The 20,649-nt window shown below is 39.6% G+C and overlaps 1 protein-coding gene across 6 annotated transcripts; it reads left to right on the forward strand.

The window, feature by feature from the left end:
* Window positions 1-510: 510 nt before the first annotated feature.
* Window positions 511-20,095, forward strand: FAIM (Fas apoptotic inhibitory molecule). 6 transcript variants are annotated; one of them, XM_054595208.1, is made up of 6 exons: window positions 511-631; window positions 1,219-1,349; window positions 5,987-6,119; window positions 6,477-6,705; window positions 15,445-15,494; window positions 19,701-20,095. In XM_054595208.1, the coding sequence occupies exons 3-6, from the start codon at window positions 6,009-6,011 to the stop codon at window positions 19,845-19,847; spliced, it is 537 nt and encodes a 178-aa protein (XP_054451183.1). In that variant the 5' UTR covers window positions 511-631; window positions 1,219-1,349; window positions 5,987-6,008; the 3' UTR covers window positions 19,848-20,095. The 6 variants fall into 6 exon arrangements, with proteins under 6 accessions (XP_054451183.1, XP_054451185.1, XP_054451184.1 ...); XM_054595209.1 differs by lacking the exon at window positions 511-631 and adding an exon at window positions 715-1,051; XM_054595212.1 differs by lacking the exons at window positions 511-631; window positions 1,219-1,349 and adding exons at window positions 4,502-4,550; window positions 13,120-13,192 and having other exon boundaries at window positions 19,701-19,836.
* Window positions 20,096-20,649: the final 554 nt, after the last annotated feature.

Genomic DNA, 20,649 nt, shown 5'->3' on the forward strand with positions numbered 1-20,649 from the left:
GAAGCCAGGAACATTATGGAGGCCCTGAGGGGAGCTCGAGCTTGCATCATCTGATTTTCTAAATGAAGCCAGGTAGGCCAAGAACTACATCACATGCGGGGCCTTATGCCTCCCAAAAGGAGTTTGCATCTCTAAACTAAAGAAGTAATCAGAACCCATGAAGAGGTTTCAAGGAGCAAATACCCTCATCAGGTTGACCTGCCCGGTGTCTTCAGCGCACGCACAGGGGCCGTTTTAGCCCCACCAGGTTATCATCCCCAGCCTCCAGCCCAGCGCCAGCCATCTGGTGGTTCTTCCCAACACTGTTGGCTGGGTGACTGGATGCAGCGCGGGGCTGTGTTTCTTGGGTGGGGGTTGTGGAAGGGCCTCTGCCGAAAGCGAAAAGCCATCCGCAGAGCGGCGGGCGGGGCTGGATTGCCGTGCGGCGAGCGGCCGGCGGCCTGCGCTGGGCACCCTAGGGGACCTGAAGCGCGACAAACCGGCGCGCTTGGTATTCGCGCTCGCCGAGCTTCAGCTTCCGCGGAAGCTGCGTCTGGTTCTCGACAAAGGGAGAAGTCCCGCTGGCGTACGTGCCCGAGGCCGTACCGAACTGTGGCCTGGCCCAGAGCCTCCCACCGCCCACTGCGTACAGGTGAGACTCGAGGCCCACGTGGGGCGCCGCGGCTCGGCCCCCGGAAGCCCCTGCGCTCAGGCCCGGGCGCCCCCTCTAGCGCGGGCGGCCGCCATCTCCCCGTGGCGGCGGTAGGCGCTGCGAGCCGGGAGGTGGTGTCTACGTGGCCCCTGCAAGCCCGCGGCGAGGCACCGCGCCCACCGGAGTGTGTTCCGGGCGTCTCCTAACGGCCGGCCCAGCCGTGGTCAGAGGTGGGGACCCGGGGTTGGCGCGCCTCTGCCCGGCCAGGCGCTGCGACCAGCTGCTCCAGCCTCCGGCCTTGTCCCCCAGCTGTAAAGTTAAGATTGTACCTATCGCTGTCGAAAAAGTGGAAAAGAAAAGCACAAGGAAGGAAGCACCTGAGCCGAATCCGTGCACGGGTGCAGCCCAGAGACCACCTGGGTTGGCATCAAGGTGTATTTCCTTCCTTTTCCCTATAAGCAATATCAGACTACGTTTTTGCAGGACCTGGGTCAGAAAGTGCTGTAACTTCTTTCTCTTAATACATCATGAGCATCTACCTTCGGCTTTAAATATTTTTCTACGTTTCTTCTTATTGACCGCACTAGACCGTGATCCTGTGTGCCAGGATGACCTCTGCATCCTTCCCTGGAGTCTGGCCCGGGCTTGACCTTCAGTTTGTTGAGTGACAGGACTGTGATTTACTTAATGGATTCCCTCCCTGATGGTGAACATACAGGTGGTTTTCCGTTTTAAGCTATTACAAAAGCAATTTGTTAGCACTGTTCTGTCTGGTTTTTTGAGCATCATTTTTTACAATGACTCCTCTATAAGGCTTGTAGTATATATACATTGAGAATTGCTTCTTAGAAGAGTTATTCTCATGTTGTGTTGTGTTGTGTTGTGTTGTGTTTTTTTTGTACCTCCGCTAACATTTGAGAATATCTGGTTCAAGGAACTATCTAACCAACTTCGTTGTAGGTCCCAGTGTGTCACAGGAGACAGGGGGCAAAATGTCAATACCAGTTTGTTAGAGTGACCTGCCTTGTGGCTGGCTGTACCCAGAACCAGAGCTTTTGCTGAAAGGGGAACTATGAGTATATTAGTAATTTTAAAAACTGATTTAGGTTTAGCTTGGACAAACTACTGCAGTCCCGATACAGTTAAATCTAAGTTAAATCTAAGTTAAAATTCAAACTGGGGTTATATGAATTGTGGATACGTTTTAATGTTTAAGTCATACTCTGAAACATGGGTGTTGGGTTGCAAGGAAAGGGATTTTAAAAGATTATGGTGATAGGTAGTCCCTAGATAATCAAGAGCTTTCTTTAAAAACTTGTAAAACACTTCGAGTGAGTGACCTTATCCTCATCACTACAAATAAAGGGAATTTGTTTTTCCATCCTTTTCATTTGCATTTTAAAAGTTCTGTGCTAAAATAGAAGGAATTTTTCTTTGTCATGATCATTTTCCTTTTTGGTCACATGATCCTAAAAAATATGTCTTAGAGTTAATCAATACCTTCATTCCTTTTCTCCAGATTTTAAACCAAGAACTTCCCTGGCCTTCCCGCACATTTGGCAGGGTTAGGATCCTTTCTCTGTGGGCCCATTCTGTCTTTTACTCCCTTTACAAGACACCCCTGTGGCTGTGCTGTCATCATCTTTTGGTCTCTGTGGAGTCCCTCAGCCTGAGCTTAGTGCCCAGTTTAGTGCCCGGCATATACGTGACTGATAACTGTTACCATGGTGGATGAATTTAGAATATGACATGTGTTTATTAAGTCCAATTTGTAAGTTAGAGATCAGTGTGTGACAGCAATTTCTCATTCAAATGAGTAAGGTAGGAATTAGGGGCAGGGTCAGCTGTGATCATCCCTTGACTATAAGTGATATCACATTCCAAGAAACACTACTGGCAGGGCACCTGGGTCTTTTATTTTTTTTAACAACTTTATTGATATATAATTCATATACCACATAATTCACACATTTAAATTGTGCAATTCAATTTTTTTGGTATATTACACTTTTTTAAAGTGATGGTAAAATATATATGACATAAAATGTGCCACTTGTAAGAGTTAACAATTCAGTAACATTAAATACAGTCAGTCAAGTGTTGTTCAACCATCATCACTATTTCCAAAAATTTTTTACACCTTAAACAAGTATTCCATAAATAAATGTTGACTATATGAATGAATGTTGATAATTTCAATAAAAAGAAGTTTTTAAATGTTATCTTGATTTCTAACCTCCCTTTTAATGTGCTGTGTTGATTTTTTTATACCTATATGAGAAGTCGTTATAGTTAAGATGGTACCATGCCTTATCTTGGTATGATAATACTTGAAGTTGCTTAAAATGCATAACTGGGCAATTCTTTCAAGTTTGAATGCTGAAATTACTGAACTTTCTTAAGCCTCTAAAAGTTGTAGAGCAGTTTGAATAATATCCCTAAGTCCACTATGCTGCAAAGGATGCCTTATCCAAGTTGCTATTATGCTGTTTGGCTTACTCTATTGCTTTGTATACTCTTTGCTTTCATAGTTGTAGGATACCCTCCACTTTCACAGGAGATATGCTAGGGCTTCTTAAGACTAGAAAAATCTACAAATTGAAAAATCGACAAATTTGTAGAAAAATCTACAAATTAGCACCTTACAACTATCTACAATAGTGTACGCAGATTTTTCTACAATAATGTAGATAGTTGTAAGGTGCTAATAAAAAAAAGAGGGGTTCATTTTAGATACAAAGTATTTTGAATATTTACCTAGTTTTCATTCTAAAAATCTTTGCTTTTTTTTTTTTCCTGTTATATTGCTTTTATGGATGCTAATCTCGTAACATTTTTTAAAAAACAACTTGTGGCTTCTGGCTATTTTTAGCCAAAGGTTGGTGATCTCTCATTTTTAACAAGGAGCAAGCATCCTTGGGTATCTATAAGGAGAGAGCTAGGCTAGGGTAGATTTTGGGAGCAAAAATGAGTGTGCCTGTTTTTTTAGTAGGTTTGGCAGGGGTAGTACCATTAATCCCAAGTCTTCAAATGTGGAGGGTTTCCTATGTATATGAGTGTATTTCTCCTTCTGATCTCAATAAAAACACTCAATTAGCATTACTGCCCCCTTACTGTGTAGTCAGTTGCGCAGAAGCACTGGGCTCTAGTTTTGCCTGGGCCCTGCTAGTGACCTGAGCAAGCCACATAACTTCTGTGAATTCATTATTGGCACTAGTATATTAAGTGCGCTTGAGTAAAGGGATAAATTCTGTTTGCTCTTACAAAGAAAACTAGCATATTCTTGGCTGCTTCCTGCAAACTCAACATTTCTTTGAAATTATCTAAAAATTTTAAAAATCAGATATTCTACCATAATGTGGCCTTCTAAAGTTTAATATAAAGACTGCATTTTAAATTTGTGGTGACAAATTTAACATTTGTCACCTGTAACATTGATGCTTCCAGGAGATGCATTCTGTCTCTCCTGGAGTTTTATGTATTCTCTGACCCGCTGCCTCATATCCACGAGGCTTCTTCTGCCTCAGTTTGAGAAGTGTGGGACCCAGAGGACCTCTGGGTCTCTTGAAGCTCTGGTGTGATACAATCCTTAAAATAAACTGGAGCTTGTTCTCTAGTTTTAGGAAATTATAAATCCATAACAGAAAAATATGATTAGTCAATTTACATGACTTCTTTTCCTAAAAATTAGTGATTGCAATTCTAATGTATGTAAAAGCTGTTTCATCAGAAACTGCATGCAATTTAAGAAATGGGTTGCAAAGTTAGAAAAACCCATCGCAGATGTCATCTTTGTTGCTCTCAATCTTTCTTGCCTGCAATTCTGCTTTTTTCTTTCCTGGCTGCTAATTGGATTAAAGACTGTTTTGCCAACCATGGCATCTGGAGATGACAGTCCTATCTTTGAAGATGATGAAAGGTAAATGTCTTGCATTGCAATAAAACTAGCTTTTGGAACTTTCAAGATTGTTTTAATCATTCAGAAGAGTTATTTACCCAGGCTACTTTTTAAAGGACATATTTTGTAAAATTGCAGAATGCACGGTTTTGCTTTTCTGTGATGTAGAGCACGGGTAGTAAACACCTGGTATGAAGGTGGCCATCACTAACGTGGCATCTTTTATAGGACTTGATATAGGATCTCCAGATCGCTCTCAGCACAAAGTTCTTGGCAATCACTTCAAAATGATACAAAGCCCATTTAGTATCTCTGCTATGGAACACACAAAGTAGATTAGAGGGAATGAAGAGTAGGATGTAGTTAAGAGAACAGCCTCTGGAGCCAGAGTCCTAAGTTTAAATCCCATCTGCCACTTACTGTCATTGTGACCTAAGACAAGCTCCGAGCCTCTTTGAGCCTCAGTTTCCTCATCATTAAAATAGGGATAATAACAATACCTGTCTCATGGTGAGGATTCCATGAATTACTGTATGTAAAGCTCTCAGAACAGTGACTGGCACACAGTAAGCACTCACCTGTTAGCTATGATCATTAATGCTGTAATGTTACTTCTCTCAAAGCTAAAAACCTGTATCAATACCAAAATATTATTTATCTGTTATATTTGTATTATACATGTCATTTACATAGAATACATGTTTTATATTAAAATGTTTATATTATGTTTTAATATATGTTTTATATTAAAATATGTGTTTAAGTTGGTCTAGGAACTTCTGAGTAAATAGAATCCTTTATTTTTTTAATAAGGTTTCCTGTAGTAATGATGAGTTACTATTTTCCATAACATTGTACTTGGTTTTTATTTTATTTTAAATTTATAAATCATGTTTATTCTATTACAGTTGATGTACTTTGTATTATAGGACATTTCTTCCATGACTTCTCAGTCTTACTTTAATGAATTAGAACCTTTTTTTTGGTGGTTGTTGTTGTTAGAATTAATTCCAAGTCATTGGTTTAAGAATGAAAGTTTTGTAGAATTCTTGTTTCGGAGTGCTTAGATCTGGAAAAGAAAATCCAAAATTAAATAGTGTGCTTTTTAAATGAGGGGAGGGAGAAGTAGAGACTTCTTACTGACCTTTCCAAGCATTATTCTGTAGCCAAGCTTAGAATACTGTCATGGATAAACTGTTAGATTCTTAATCCTGTTAATATTAAGGTGACTTTGGAATTATCCGACTGTGTACCCATATAAAGTACTTTTATCTTAAAGGAAGAGTATCTAGGAGGGAGAAGATAGTTACATGTACATATAGGATTTCTTAGGTAATATTACTTTAATATTTTGTAATTTCAGGGGTTTTAAAAATCTGTTTTCATCTTGGACGGATTAATTGGCTAGTCTATTATTGTCTTTGGCCTATTGTAATTGCTGTATTTTATTCCCTTAGCCCTCCGTATAGCCTGGAAAAAATGACAGATCTTGTCGCTGTTTGGGATGTTGCTCTAAGTGATGGAGTCCATAAGATTGAATTTGAACATGGGACTACATCTGGCAAACGAGTGGTATATGTAGATGGGAAGGTAGGAAAAAACTTGTTACTTTGTAAATATGGTATACAGAGAAAGTTGATTTCGTTAATGTAGATTCTTCATATACGAGTTCCGGCTTTTCTCTTATTAAAGTGGTTCTCTTTATATTTTGGCCTACATCATTTTGCTGTACAAGGCAATCTAGTAATAGTTACAGAATTCATAGACTATAACATCTAATATTTAAACTTTTAAAATGCCTTTATTTTCTAAAACTGTTGCATCACAAATTAATAAAATTATGTCTAACTAGCATTGTCATTTGCTCACTTTAATTCTATTTTTCTAAAATTAAATATTAAATTTTCTCCCATTTGTGCTTTTTCAATTTTCTGTTTTATTACTTAGGAGGAGATAAGAAAAGAATGGATGTTCAAATTAGTGGGCAAAGAAACCTTCTATGTTGGAGCTGCAAAGACAAAAGCAACCATAAATATAGATGCTGTCAGTGGTTTTGCTTATGAATATACTCTGGAAATTAATGGGAAAAGTCTCAAGAAGTATATGGAGAACAGATCAAAAACCACCAATACTTGGGTATTACATTTGGATGGTGAGGACTTTAGAGTTGTGTTGGGTAAGTGAATTGTTGTTTCTTCAGAATTTATTGGCTTTTGTGGTGGCTGTTCAATTAGTTTCTCTAACTGTCAAGACCTTTTATGGAAGCTTTGACTAGCGGGAGTGTAAGTGCAGGTGTATTTTTAATGTGTTCTGTGTGAATGAAGTAGTCATTTAATAAATTGATGTATATATAAAATATATGAGAGACAGATTTTATAATGATGGATATGAGGATTATAAACTTGGGTTTAAAAAAACAGATATTGGTATAGACATTTGTTCTTTGATATTTCATGTTACTTTTTAAATATGGTATACAGAGAAAGTTGATTTTGTTAATGTGGATTCTTCATATGTGAGTTCAGGCTTTTCTCTTATTAAAGTGGTTATTTCACTTTAAAGGTATGTCTAAAGGCAGTTGAAAGTTTAAGATTCATCAATAAGAAGGGAATTTTTCTCTAGGTGGCGATAGGTTTAGGACTGCAGCAGATCAAAATTGTCAGAGTCCAGATAAAGCAGATTAAAAAATAAAAACTAACAAGCCATTGTGCTTTAAGCTAAATCCTGTTGTTATAGATTAACATCTCTGTTCACAGTTTCTGTTGGCCCTCAAACCTTGCAGGACAAATATTTACCAATTACTACTTTTTCTCTCTTCTAGTTTCTCCTTGTTTTCCTCCTCATATCACTAAAGTTAAGACTGTTTAAAACATCTCGTTAATTCACTGATTTATTTACTTAGATAATATTGAGTGTCTACTAAATGGTGGTTAGTGTACCAGGCACTGAGGACACATGGATGCAGAGACCTTGTCTATGTCTTCAGGATTCTACAGTCCAGTCCAGTGCTGGCAAATGACTCTTAATTTTTTTTTAAGGATGAAAAATGTTTAAGTCATAAATGCATTTAGTTAGGGGGAAAAAAACCCCAGAAACTCTTGTACACCTTATGTATTAAAGAAACTGGGTCAGTTTGTCTTGAAGAGTTTCCTGTGGTCTGGATCTTGTTGATTGCATTCCTGTGATGTTCCTCTGTCTTACTATTTCCTGTACATTGGTAGTTTACTCTGAAGAATTGGTCAAATGTAGGTTTGTTTGGATTTTTTATTTTTCCTGGCAAGACCACTTTATAGTTTGTTATATCAAGAGGCACATGGTATTGTCAATTTTTTTTTGACATTTACAACCATTAATGCCTAGTGCCTATATCCATTAATTCATTAGCACTTACCAAATGTGGTATTCTGATTCTATCATTTATTCATTAGCTGAAATACTTCTTTAATGAAAAACTTCTTGTTATCTACTATTTAGTTACACAGTGGTAAAATTTGTATAAGAAATTCAGGAACTGGCTGGTATGGCTCAGTTGGTTGGAGCACTGTCCTATAAACTGAAAGGTCATGGGTTTCATTCCCAGTCAGGGCACATGTCTAGCTTGCAAGTTTGTCCCCAATGGAAGCACATACAAGAGGCAACAGAATGATGTTTCTCTCTCACATGGATGTTTGTCTATCTCCCTCCCCTCCCTTCTCTGTAAAATCCAGAAGCATGTCCTAGGGAGGGAGGGGGGGAGGGAGGGGGGAGGGAGGGGGGAGGGAGGGAGGGGAGAAGGAGGGGGGAGGGAGGGAGGGAACTGCTTCTTTTCCCTTTATTCGTTTTCAATATATTGAATTGCCTCCTTATTTTCCTCCAAAAGGTGATTATTTAGGTTTTTAAAAATCATTATTAACTCATGGATTTAAATTTTTTTTATGTATTTCTATACATTTCAGGTGTTATCTTTATTGATGCTCAAATTTTCCCCTTTTTTGGCCAGTGGGATGCTCCTTAGATTGGCTCCTGAGTCCTTTTGACACATCCTTTGATAGTTTACTTGCTATCTGGTATGACAAGATGCCCTAGGCTCATCATTTTGAAAATTTCCTGCCTAGAGCTGGAATCACCTGTTTTTCCAAAAAGACCTGATTTTTCTTAGAGGGAAATAGTACTAATTCAAGAACATAATGTAAACATACCTTAAGGATGCACATTTACTATCTTGGTTTTCAGTGTATGAAGCAAGGAAATTACATAGATGAATGGATAGCTGGATGGATGGACGGACGGATGGACGGATGGATGGATGGACTTCATCTAACATCTATATGTCCTTTCTTCCACACTGAGAATCTTTCTCAAGGACACAAAGAAGGAGGCAATTAGCATATGACATAATTACTTATTTGCTTTGTGCCACATAACACACATAGTTTTCATTAACATCACAAATACTACCACCATTAATGTGATTACCAAAAAAATTTAAAACATTTTTTGCTTATCATTTTCCAATTTACTCTATGAACATAGAGCCATTATATACTATGCTCTGTTCCTTCCCACCTATACTTAGTTCTCTACGTCATTATATTACTCTTCTATGATCATTTTGCTTGTCTGAAACTTGTTCCCTAGTATATTCCTTAGGAATATTAACAATATTGCCTGAGTTCTGGCATGTTGGTGACATTTGTATCACTTATACTTGGAGGTCAACCTGGTTAGATATAATATTTTTGGCTCACATTTTCTTTCCTTAAGTATCTTAGAGCCCTGGCCAGGTAACTCAGTTAGTTAGAGCATTATCCCAGTACACCAAGGTTACGGATTCAATCTCCAATCAGGATACATACAAGAAGCAACGAATGAATGCGTAGATAAGTGGAACCACAAAATCGATTATTCTCTCTCTCTCAAATCAATAAAGAAATTTTAAAAATATCTTAGGTATATTACTCCACTGTCTTCAGACATAATCTGTTTCTGTCAAAAAGTACGTTGAGCACTGGCTGGTGTGGCTCGGTTGCTTGGAGTATCCTCCGGTAACCAAAAGTTTGCAGGTTCCATCCTTGGTCAGGGTGCATACCTGGGTTGCGGGTTCGATCCCCATGTCAGGGCACAGATGGGAGGGAACCAGTTGATGTTTCTCTCACATTGCTGTTTCCTTCTCTCTTCCCTTCTCCCTCTCCCTCCCTACTTTCCTCTCAGTTTTCCCTGTTATTGACATCTTGCATTGGTGTGGTGCATTCATTACAATTAGCAAATCAATATTGACACATTATTTACTAAAATCCAACCTTACACTAGAGTTCACTCCTGCATTGTACATTCTGTGGGTTTCGCCAAATGTATAGTGTCATATTCCAGGATTACAGTATCATATGGAATAGTTTCACTGCCTTAAAAATCCCATGCTCTTCCCTGTTCATCTCTCTCCTCATTCCTCTCCCAGCACCTGGCAACCACTGATCTTTTTGCTGTTTCTATAGTTTGCCTTTTGCGAATGTCACATAGTTGGAATCATATTACATGTAGTTTTTCCAGACGAGCTTTTTTCTTAGCAATGTCTTTTTCAGGCCTTGATAGCTGATCTCTTATTGTGAATAATATCCCATTGTATGGAATAGCCAGTTTGTTTATCCGTTCACCTTGGTTACTTCCAATTTTTGGCTGTTATGAATAGCTATATAAATATTTCTGTGCATTTGTGGACATAAATTTTTTAAGCAGTTGGATAAATAACTAGGAGCTTGATTTCTGGATCATATAGTAAGAGTATATTTAGTTTTTGGAAGCTTTTGGAGGTTCATCTTTATTTTTCAAAATTTCACAATGATGTGTTTAGTAATGTAGTGCCTCACTTTACAATAAAGTTTGAGAACTTTTCTATCTCATTACTTACTAATGGAAATTTTGGTTTTGAAAGGGTTAGAATTAGCGTCATTACATTTTAACATACTGGGTTTCATATGATGAAACCAAGCCTTTAAAATAATTTTAGAGACTTAATCAGCTACTTTCCCAATATTGTAATACAGTCAACTTTTCATAGGCAAAATGGAATAGGCTACCTAACCTATGCCTATCTTATGGTTAGTTTTCTTTTAAATGCCCAAGAGTCTGCATATCCACTGTGGCTTCTGTTGGCCTTTAAAATCTCTTCATTTCCTCCTTCCACTCCTTGTCTGTCTTCACTCCTCTTTATCCATTTACAGCTCCTTTTGAGCCTAAAAGAGAAAAATTCAGCCCAAACTTGTCCCTTTTGCTGATCTGGTAAAAGGACAGGGCAAGAACTGTTTACTGACGTGAGAGCAAAATTGTCTGGAGGATTCCTATTGCTTGAGCTTCCACTTACAGGATCCACCAAATCCCAGACTCTTCCAACTAAGGCCTGCATTTTGCAAATCAGTGATGAAGCATGCAGGCTCCTGGGTCATAGCTGTGTGACGGACACATTACTTACCCCCTGAGCCCTGTTTTCCTCATCTGTAAAATGGGGATAATAATAGTGCCTCCCTTGCAGAGTAGCGTGGATGAAGCTTAATAGAGTACATAAAAAAACACATCAATGTATCTCATAGTAGCGAGTTCTTCTAAAACATTATTTGTGGTTATTACTGTTACACATGGGCAAACAATGGACTTACCTAGAGTCTTGGGATGAAAGCTACCTCCATACTTACTATTTGACAGATTTCAAGTAACCATATTTATGTAGCTTTCTAAATTTTACATTAAGAAGTTAAAACAGAGCAAGGCCAGAAAAAGCTCTTAATAACAAAAACAGTACAATATCCTGAGAGACCATATTATCTCTCATGTCAGATACTATGCTAGGCCTTTTATGTAAATTATTTCTAATCCTTGTAACAGTCTACAAGAAAAATGGTATCGTCTTCATATTTTACCCATGAGGAAACTGAGGCTAATTGAGACTCAGACTGGTGGTGACTTGCAGAAGCGTCCTGCCAGTAAATCATGAAGCTGGGATTTGAACACAGGCCTCTCTGACCTCAGAGATCCTGTACCTTCTTTTTCAACACCCAAAAGATGGGAGGTACCCGGGGGGGCCTGAAGATAGCGCCGGTCAGCATTGTTAGGCCTGGTAGTCGCCACACTGCTGAACACTGGGAGGGGAAAAGAAAGACAGCAAGAGGAAAGTACTGTTATGCTGAACTTCATGCTGGGAGGAATTTCTTTCTGTTCTGAAACCTTGTGCATTGCTGCTTGGGATGTAGACTCCAGAGCTGTTGGTCACATGGGCCAATGGAATCTGCAGGTAGGCAGAGAGGACAGGCTCCAAGATGAACATGCTTCAGTACCTCGTTTGACTCACTGAATCCACTCCTGAGATGTAACTGATTTGATGCTTTATCAGATCAACATGTTCTTTTATAACACATATTTATTTTTGATTTTGTTTTTTAGATTTTATTTATTTCTTTTTAGAGAGAGGGGAAGGGAGGGAGAAAAAGAGGAAGAGGGAGAGAGACATCGATGCATGAGAGAGACATTGATCAGTTGCCTCTCGTACATGTCCTGAACTAGGACCGAACCCGCAACCCAGGCATGTGCCCTGACTGGGAATCAAACCAGTGACCTTTCACTTTGTGGATGCTGCCCAAATAAGCCACACTGGTCAGGATATAACATGTATTTTTGAATAAGTGATATGTAATTCAGAAATAAAAATGATATAAAAAGATACATGGAGAAACCATGCTTCTAATGCTATTCCTGTCCACTCTGTTTACTCCATAAATATAGCCACTTAAAAAAATTTGTTTGTTAGTTTATTTTGCTCATTAGATTCCACATGTTGTGAAATCATCTGGTACTTGTCTTTTGCTGACTAGCTTATTTTACTTAGCATAATACTCGCTGGGTTGATCCATGCTGTCACAAAAGTTAAGATTTCCTTCTTTTTTATGGCCGAGTAGCATTTCGTTGTGTAAATGGACCACAGCTTTTTTATCTACTCATCTACTGATGGGCACTTGGGCTGCTTCTAAATCTTGGCTATTGTAAATAACACTGCAGTGAACATAGGGGTGCATATATTCTTTTGAATTATTGTTTCAGGTTTTTTCTAATATATTCCCAGAAGTGGAATTGCTGAGTCATAGGCAGTTCCATTTTTAATTTTTGAGGTATCTCCACAATGTTTTCCACAGTGGCTGCACCAGTCTGCATTCCCACCAACAGCGCATGAAGATCCTCTTTTCTCCACATCCTCGTCAGCACTTGTTTTTTGTTTGTTTATTAATGGTAGCCATTCTGACAGCTATGAGGTATATCTCCTTGTGGTTTTAATTTGCATTTCTTTGATGATTAGTGGCATTGAGCATCTTTTCTTATGTCTATTGGCCATCTCTATGTCCTCTTTGAAGAAGTGTCTGTTCAGGTCCTTTGCCTATTTTTTAATTGGAACTTTTTTTTGGTGTTGAGTTTTATAAGTTCTTTATAAAATTTGGACATTAACCCCTTATTAGAAGTATCATTGGTGAATATGTTCATTCATTCAGTGGATTCCCTTTTCATTTTATTGATGGTTGCCTTTGCTGTGCAAAAACTTTTTTTTTATTTTAAAATTTTTATTTTTTAAAAGATTTTATGTACTTATTTTTGGAGAGAGGAGAAGAGAGGGAGAAAGAGAGGGAGAGAAACATCAAGCAACCCAGGTATGTTCCCGGACCAGGAATTGAACGGGTAGCCTTTCAGTTTGCAGCCTGCCATTCAGCCCGCCAAGGCTGCGCAAAAACTTTGTAGTTCGATGTAGTCCCATTTGTTTATTTTTCTCTTTTGTTCCCCTTGCCCAAGGCACACAATGTCAGAAGGCATATCAGAAAAAAAATGTTGCTACAAGAAATGTCCAAGGTAACCCATTTTTAATAGAGTCCTTCTAGTGTTTATTCCAATTCAAGCAAATATAAATATTTTATTACTTCCTTATTACATAAGATCACCTTTATTATTGATTTACTATTATATTCTGAAGATCCTCTTATATCAGTACATAAAGAACAGTCTCATAGTTTTTTGCATAGCTGCAGAGTGAATTTAAATAGTAAATAAAATAGTTTCTCTAACTCATTCCAAACTGATGGGCACTTGGGCTGTTTCTACTGTTACTGTTAGAAGCAGTATTGAATGACTTTGTTCAGTCACATGCCTCTTGGGATACAGTGCACACACCTCTTTAGGACCAATTCTCAGAAGAGGGAAAGTGGGATTGCTCGGCCAAAGATTAATTGCGTTTGTCTTCTTCGATTTTCCCCAGCCGCCCTCCACAATGCTTTTACCATTTTGTACTCCCACTGCCTAGTTCCCCACAGGTTCTCCAGACAGCATGTTGTTGGATTTTTGGATTTTTGATATTTTGTGAGGTGAAAAATAGTATTTCAGTGTTACTTTTATTTGCCTTTCTCAAAATTCAGTGAGGGCGAGCACCTTTTTATGTGTTTAAGGCCCTTCTGAGTTTCTTTTCTAATAAAGCCTGTTCATGTTCCTTGACCCATTTTCTTTTGGGTTGTCAGCCTCTTTCTCCTTAATTGTGAGGGAGGAGTCCTTATATTACTAAATTTAGCCCTCTGTGTTGTGAGTTTTGAATATTTTTCCTGTTTTGTCGTTTCTTGTATGACTTTACTTAATGTGTGTGTATGGTTTTGTTTATGCAGAAAACTTTCTTACTTTTGGGTAGTCAAATTTATTCCATGTTTCTTTTATGGCTTCTGGATTAGTGGTGTCCTTTAGAGGCATGTTAATAATAGCTATTATAGAAAATTTGAGCACATGCGCACATTCAGTAAGCATACTAAGTAAAATTCCAGTTTCACCCCCATTGTGGTTTAACACTGTGTGATCTGATCGCATGTTGGGACACGCTGGGTTTCCCTGACACGGTGGCTGCAGATGCTTCCTACTCAGGCTGCGGCAGGGGCCCCTCTGCCTTTCCCCGCCTCTCGCCGGCTCGGAGTCCTTTCTCCTCCCTTTAAGTGAGGCTCCCATGTCCGGGTATGGGGAGAAAAGAATCCTCTTTAGACCATGTTCCAGAGTCGATGGCCTGTGTCAAGCCAGACTAGCGCCTCAGCCTTGTCCCCAGACAAGTTTCTGCCCCTTGGACCCCTTGTGCAGACACAGGTCCAGCATCTCTGTAGTCGTCATTATTCCCAAAGCTCATCTTCGGGTTGCTTGTTGAGTGCTGCTTTTTCTCCTGCCACTTGCCAGGACACTGACATTAATAAGTGTGTACGGGGAATCCTGTCCCCAAAATGCATGTACATTTGTGCACATGTGCACACATATATACCCACCTCCTGAAGTGAGCGATGTCGGCGTCACTTAACGCCCAGGTGAGTCATGGCGGCATTTGGCTCTATTGTGTTAGCACTGTACTTAGCATGCTCTACCAGGTGTACCTATATTTTTTTTCCTTATGATCCAATAATTTTTCCCAACACTGAAACGATGACAAAAATGAATGGAGATTACTGTGCTATCCAGTAAGAAACGTCAGGCTGAATTTCTAACCCTGACATGCTCCCCATCCTGCGTGAACCCTGTGGCAGCATTTTGGGGTGGTCTGTTTGTGCTGCCACCCAGCTGGGTCTGTGTGAGAAGTGGGGTGTCCCTCCTCACAATGATTTGTATGATCCTCCTTTAAAGATTGTGGGGCAGTATTTATTTTGTACAATACGTCTTCATCAATTTTTATTGGGACCAGGATTTTCTCTTAAAAGCTTGTTTTATTTCATTTTGATTTTGTCTGTGAACAAAGAATAATCAGTCTCTTCAAATTTACAAGAATTTGAAAACTGAGAAAAGTTAGTGGACTTTTAGGAATCCAGTGTATCAAATCTTTCTAAAAAATAATAGAGTTGACTTTATCTTTAGATTATAGGTTATAATATTTTAAAATTTATTACTTTTACAGAAAAAGATACTATGGATGTCTGGTGCAATGGTCAAAAAATGGAGACAGCAGTAAGTTGACATTTTGATTACTCTTTGCACCATGCGTGTAAGTTACTGTTGAAATGCTGCTACGTTTTCTTATTATGAAGATTTTATAATTAACCACTGTTGTGTTGCGTGGCAGTGAGACAGGGCCCGCTGCCATGGGAAATGCCACCTGGGTCACCGCTCCTCCCGGCCTGGGCAGCGACTGCCACGTCGGAGGGATGGAGCACATCGCGGGGAGCGCAGCGCTCCCGGGATCTGAGGGTTACCATCCGGGGCCGGCTGAGATGGGAGCAGGGCTCTGAATCCTGGAGAGCCCATCCCGGGATTGTCACAGATGAGGGGAATAAACATGAATCGTTGCAAATGCTTCTCTGTTTGCCAGGAGAGGGGATGTGGCACATCCCTCTAGTGGGGGAGGCCCAGAGTCCCTTTGTTCAAAGGCTTTTATTGAAAAGGTTATCAGTGGGGCTAGGTAACAGGAATGCACAGGTTATCTCATTACATCAGTATGTTAATGCTCACAGAGAATGGGTGATGTTTTGAAGAAAACAAATTGCAGAAACACACCAATTCACATGGGTCCGAGAGGAGACTAGGAAACAAAAGAGATGACTAAACTTGAGAGCGTAGTAAACATAAGAGTGCCCAAGGGAATAGGGTTAGGGTTTGTGAATAATGTAAATTTCCTTCCCAGCATGAGCTGGCTAGAGCTTTTGAGGGAAAAACAAAGCACACTTTAAAGATTTTACTTTTAGGCCTGATTTCCCTGTGAACCTCCAGACCTGGTTTAGGGCTGATTCCTTTATTGTTTCAAGCCTGAGCCAGGCGGGGGGAGGGAGCCGCCAAGAGACAAGGAGACTTCTTTCGCCTAGAATGAGGACTCCGGCCATGTCCAAGCTGAGCTGAGAGGTGAGGGCCTTTTTGCCCTTTCTCCATGTCCCCCAGTTTCTTGTCTGCTGCCAATATTCGATTGGCATCTGTCTTAGGTTGTATACCTCTACTCGAGGTAACTTACCTGTCCTTGATAACCAGTCATCCACGGCAAAGCAGAAAGGCAGGAGCTACGCCCCTGCCAGGGGGGGCAGGTTATGTCTCCTCGGGACCCTGTTTCTCCAAGGCCTCCTGATTATTTCCAGCCTTGGGGCCCTCCCGCCTGTCGGTGGGGTTACGGTTCCTGGAATGAGACAGGGCATTTCCCAACAAACCACTATCCTCTTAGTTGGGAAAAAAAAAAAGAGTTGAGTTACTCCAGACTCCGAAATCTTAAAACCTTTCCTAGAAAGTACCTGAGCAGCAAGAGTTTGGGAACAATTTCAGTTGTAAACTTGCACCAGCCTGACACTCCACCTTTCTGTTCCTGGACCTGGCTCTTTCCTAAAAAGAGTTCCCACATTAGAAAATTCTTCCCAGGCAAAATTGCATCTTCCTGAAGTGTGCTTTATGCCACTACTTTTCAAACATGCATGCATAGGAATCACTTAGGATCTTGTTAAAATGCAACTTTTAATATTTCCTCAGGTGATGCCAGTGCTGCTGATCCACAGGCCACACTTTGAATAGAAGGCTTTTACGCCATACCCTCAAATTGAAAGATGGTACTTTCCTAAAAGCAAAGTTTTTGAAAAGGAAACGATGCACACAATGTCAGATGACAACACAAAGGCAGACAGGAAAGGGCACTGTCACAACCCCCAGAAGGCAAGTGGAATTTATAGACTAGCTGTGCCAAGAGGCTACCCACTCATTGTGGCCAAGCAGGATGAGATCCCCATCTAAACCCCGGTGTGTTTGGCTTTTGCTGTCAGCTGCTTGCACTGTTAATGCTGTGGGTGAGATATAAAAGGAGTGAATTTCAAGCTGGAATGAAGTAATAGTGGTGTAGTATACACAACATAGGAAGGGAGTGGAAGCAGAAACTATTTTGGGGAGCAGGGAGTGTGGGACCAGGACCTGAAATCACTGGGTGGAAATTCCCATGTGTTACGGGGTCAACTGGCAAGCAGGGGGTACCTGCCTTTCTTGCTGCCTTCAGGTGCACCAAAGTTACAGAATGAGATGCCCTCTTCTCTAGTCACATTTTTAGCAAGTTGCACAATTGTAGTTGCTGCCATTATCTCCTCTATCTAATGTAGGTATAGGAAGGTGAGAAGAGGGACTTACTAAGACCACCTAGAACCTGCCGGGTCTTGCAGCTGTCTGCTTGTGAGGAAGTGCCCAAGCCAGAATTCAAAAGTTACAAAGATGAATGCTTTTCTTTTTCTTAATCCCAGTATTAATTCTTGAAGGGAAATTGAACCAGGACTAACTCAAAAATTGATCCTCAGAGCTTGAGCCACTCTCCAAGTTCAATCTACTGACTAAGACTTATGCAGAGGCTTGAAGAGCTCTTCAGTATTTCATGACCACTTTTGAAACAGCTTTGGTTGCCATTAACATGGATTGAGCACCTACTGTGTGCCCAATGCCACACCTAGCGGTCCTTTCTGTTCTTACTTTCCTACCCTAGAATTCTCTGGACGGAGAATGAACAGTTTTGAATCGCATTTCCCTTCTATCCTCAAGGAAATTCTCCAGTGCAAATGTGAAGAAGGCATAGTTTTATATTAAGAATGTGGTTGTAAATAAGAAGTTAAAAATGTTAATCCATGATGGCTGTTTCTCAATAACTGACCAGAAACCACAAGTGTGTGGGACAATAGCCCCTTATGACCTGGTTCCAAGTACAATCTAGTTTGCAGGGCCATTTGGGCAGCTCTGTACCCGGCAGCCTCCCCAGTACTATGCACACCTGCTCTTGCTGCCTGTGAGTTACAGCTTATTTTCTCCTTTTCATCTCCAAGTATCGTGACTAAGATTACGTATCTGTCAAATTGCCAAGAAGCTACTTAGAGGGATTTTCTCTCAACTATTGCCCTGCCCTCTAAATTGATCTTTACAGAAGTACAACATAAAGGCATTTTTTGAGGCTCAATATAAAAGAGTGAAAAGAACACACTGCACTCAAGGACCAGACCCGGTCCTTTTGGAAGGTTCAGTACACCTCCCATAAGAGCGATTGGCTAAATTCCTCTCAGAGCGGGGAAAACGCTCCTCTCCCAGTTGTATGCTGTGCTTTCTTTGGGTAACTAATGTTAGCTACAGGACCTTGCTCTGTCTGCTTTGGCTGCCAGAAAGCCAAGTTCTGAGTATGACTGGGGTTTCTTTGCTTTCTGGCTAATTCATTTTTTGTCTTCTAATCCTCCTTTTCTTCCTTCATCCTCTGTGCTACTTGGCTCCTATCTTTTTACTCCAGATCAGTAGTACTATTCAACAGAAATATAGTATGAGCCACAGACGTGAGCTTCAAGTGTATTTTTCTAGTAGCCATGTTTTAAGGTGAAGTTTATTTTATAATATATTTAAATCAGTCTATCAAAGTAGTATTACTTAATATGGAATCAATATAAACATTATTAGTGAGTTATCTTACATTCTTTGTTTCATGTTAAGTATTCCAAATCCAGTACAGATTTGACACTTAATCACGTATCTCATGTCAGACTCACTGCACTCCTCGTGCTCGATTTTGCTACATATGGCTAGAGGCTGCTGCATTGGACAGAGCTAGTCTAGACTGAGTAGTGTTTGATTTTATGTTACCTGTGTATTTTATTGTAAAACCACTTTACATCCTGAGGAATCAGACATGCAGAGTGGTTAAGAGCACTCCATCCCTTACTGGCTAGTAAGCAAGTTACTTAGACACTCTGTGCCTCAATTTCCTCTTCATTTCTATAAAATGAAGATAATAGCACTTCTTTGGGGTTATTGTGAAGATGCAATGAAGTGACACATGTAAACTGTTCTTGGTATAGAATAAGTGACTAGTAACTGTTTCTGACTGTTTATCATTTTTACTTTTGAAAATATTCTGTCTGTGTAGTATATGGTGTAGACACAGAGCTGTGAGGTGCATGTTTTCTTTTTCTCTCAGAAACAAGATTCTTAGATTGTAGGGAGTACAAATAAACTTTCAGTCCATAGCCGAATATAAAATCATCTGGATACAGTTTTGCAAAGCTTAACATTAACTAATATGTACTTCATTATTAACACCAGAGTACTCTAATAGAGTGTTAATACTCTATTAACACTAGAGTATTAACACCACCCTTTTAGATGGTATTAATACTCTAGACGAAGCTTAATGTTTTTGAACACTAATTCATCCTTCTTTTGTTGGCCTAGGGTGAGTTTGTAGATGATGGGACGGAAACTCACTTCAGTATTGGGAACCATGACTGTTACATAAAGGCTGTCAGCAGTGGGAAGCGGAAAGAAGGAATTATTCACACTCTCATTGTGGATAATAGAGAAATCCCAGAGATTTCTTGAATGACTTCATGTTAATGAGAATCTTAAGAAGCAACAAGCAGGACTTTTAAATACTGTGGTAAATAAATATGTTCAATATGTACTTCTCCATACATTTAGTCTGCAGTGTTTTTGTTTTTTGTTTTTAGTTACTTGAAACTGTAATGTTCCAAGGGTCAGAGGAAAAAATTATGTACAATTAAAAAACCTGCAATTTACTTTGTAAATAATGTAAAAATGTTCCAATGCCAAATGAAAAATAAGATATGGGCCAAAATCATTAATGTTTTACAAGAGGAACTTTTACTATAATAAACACTATGAAGTAAAATTGGTGCTGCTTGTATTTTTAAAAATGGATGTCTTCTTATATTTCTAACTTGTACAGATAGGTTGTCTCTCTAGTTCAAAGCAATTGGTACATAAGGATATAATTATTAGTTTAATTGGAGAAAGTGAGAAACATTTTCCTATCTGGAAACTTAATATTAAGGACAAATAGTGTCACATATACAGGGATTGGCAAAAGGAGGTTTACAGTTGTGAGTACACAAGAGTTGTATTTTTAAACATTTACTTATTTTCAGAGAGAGGATAAGGGAGGGAGAGAGAGATGGAGAGAAACATCAGTGTGAGAGGAAAACATCGATCAGCAGCTTCCTGCATGCACCCAAACTGGGACCAAACCTGCACCCTAGGCATATGTCCTGACCAGGAATTAAACCCAGACCTTTTGGTTTACTGGACAATGCTGATATTTTCTGCTGAATGGTAATGAAGACTTCATAGCAAAACTAATTGGATACAGATAAAGATTGTTACT

Source organism: Pteronotus mesoamericanus, unplaced genomic scaffold, assembly GCF_021234165.1.
Source record: "Pteronotus mesoamericanus isolate MK-2021 breed Mesoamerican mustached bat unplaced genomic scaffold, CSHL_Meso_final scaffold_54, whole genome shotgun sequence".
Classification (NCBI taxonomy): Eukaryota; Metazoa; Chordata; class Mammalia; order Chiroptera; family Mormoopidae; genus Pteronotus; species Pteronotus mesoamericanus.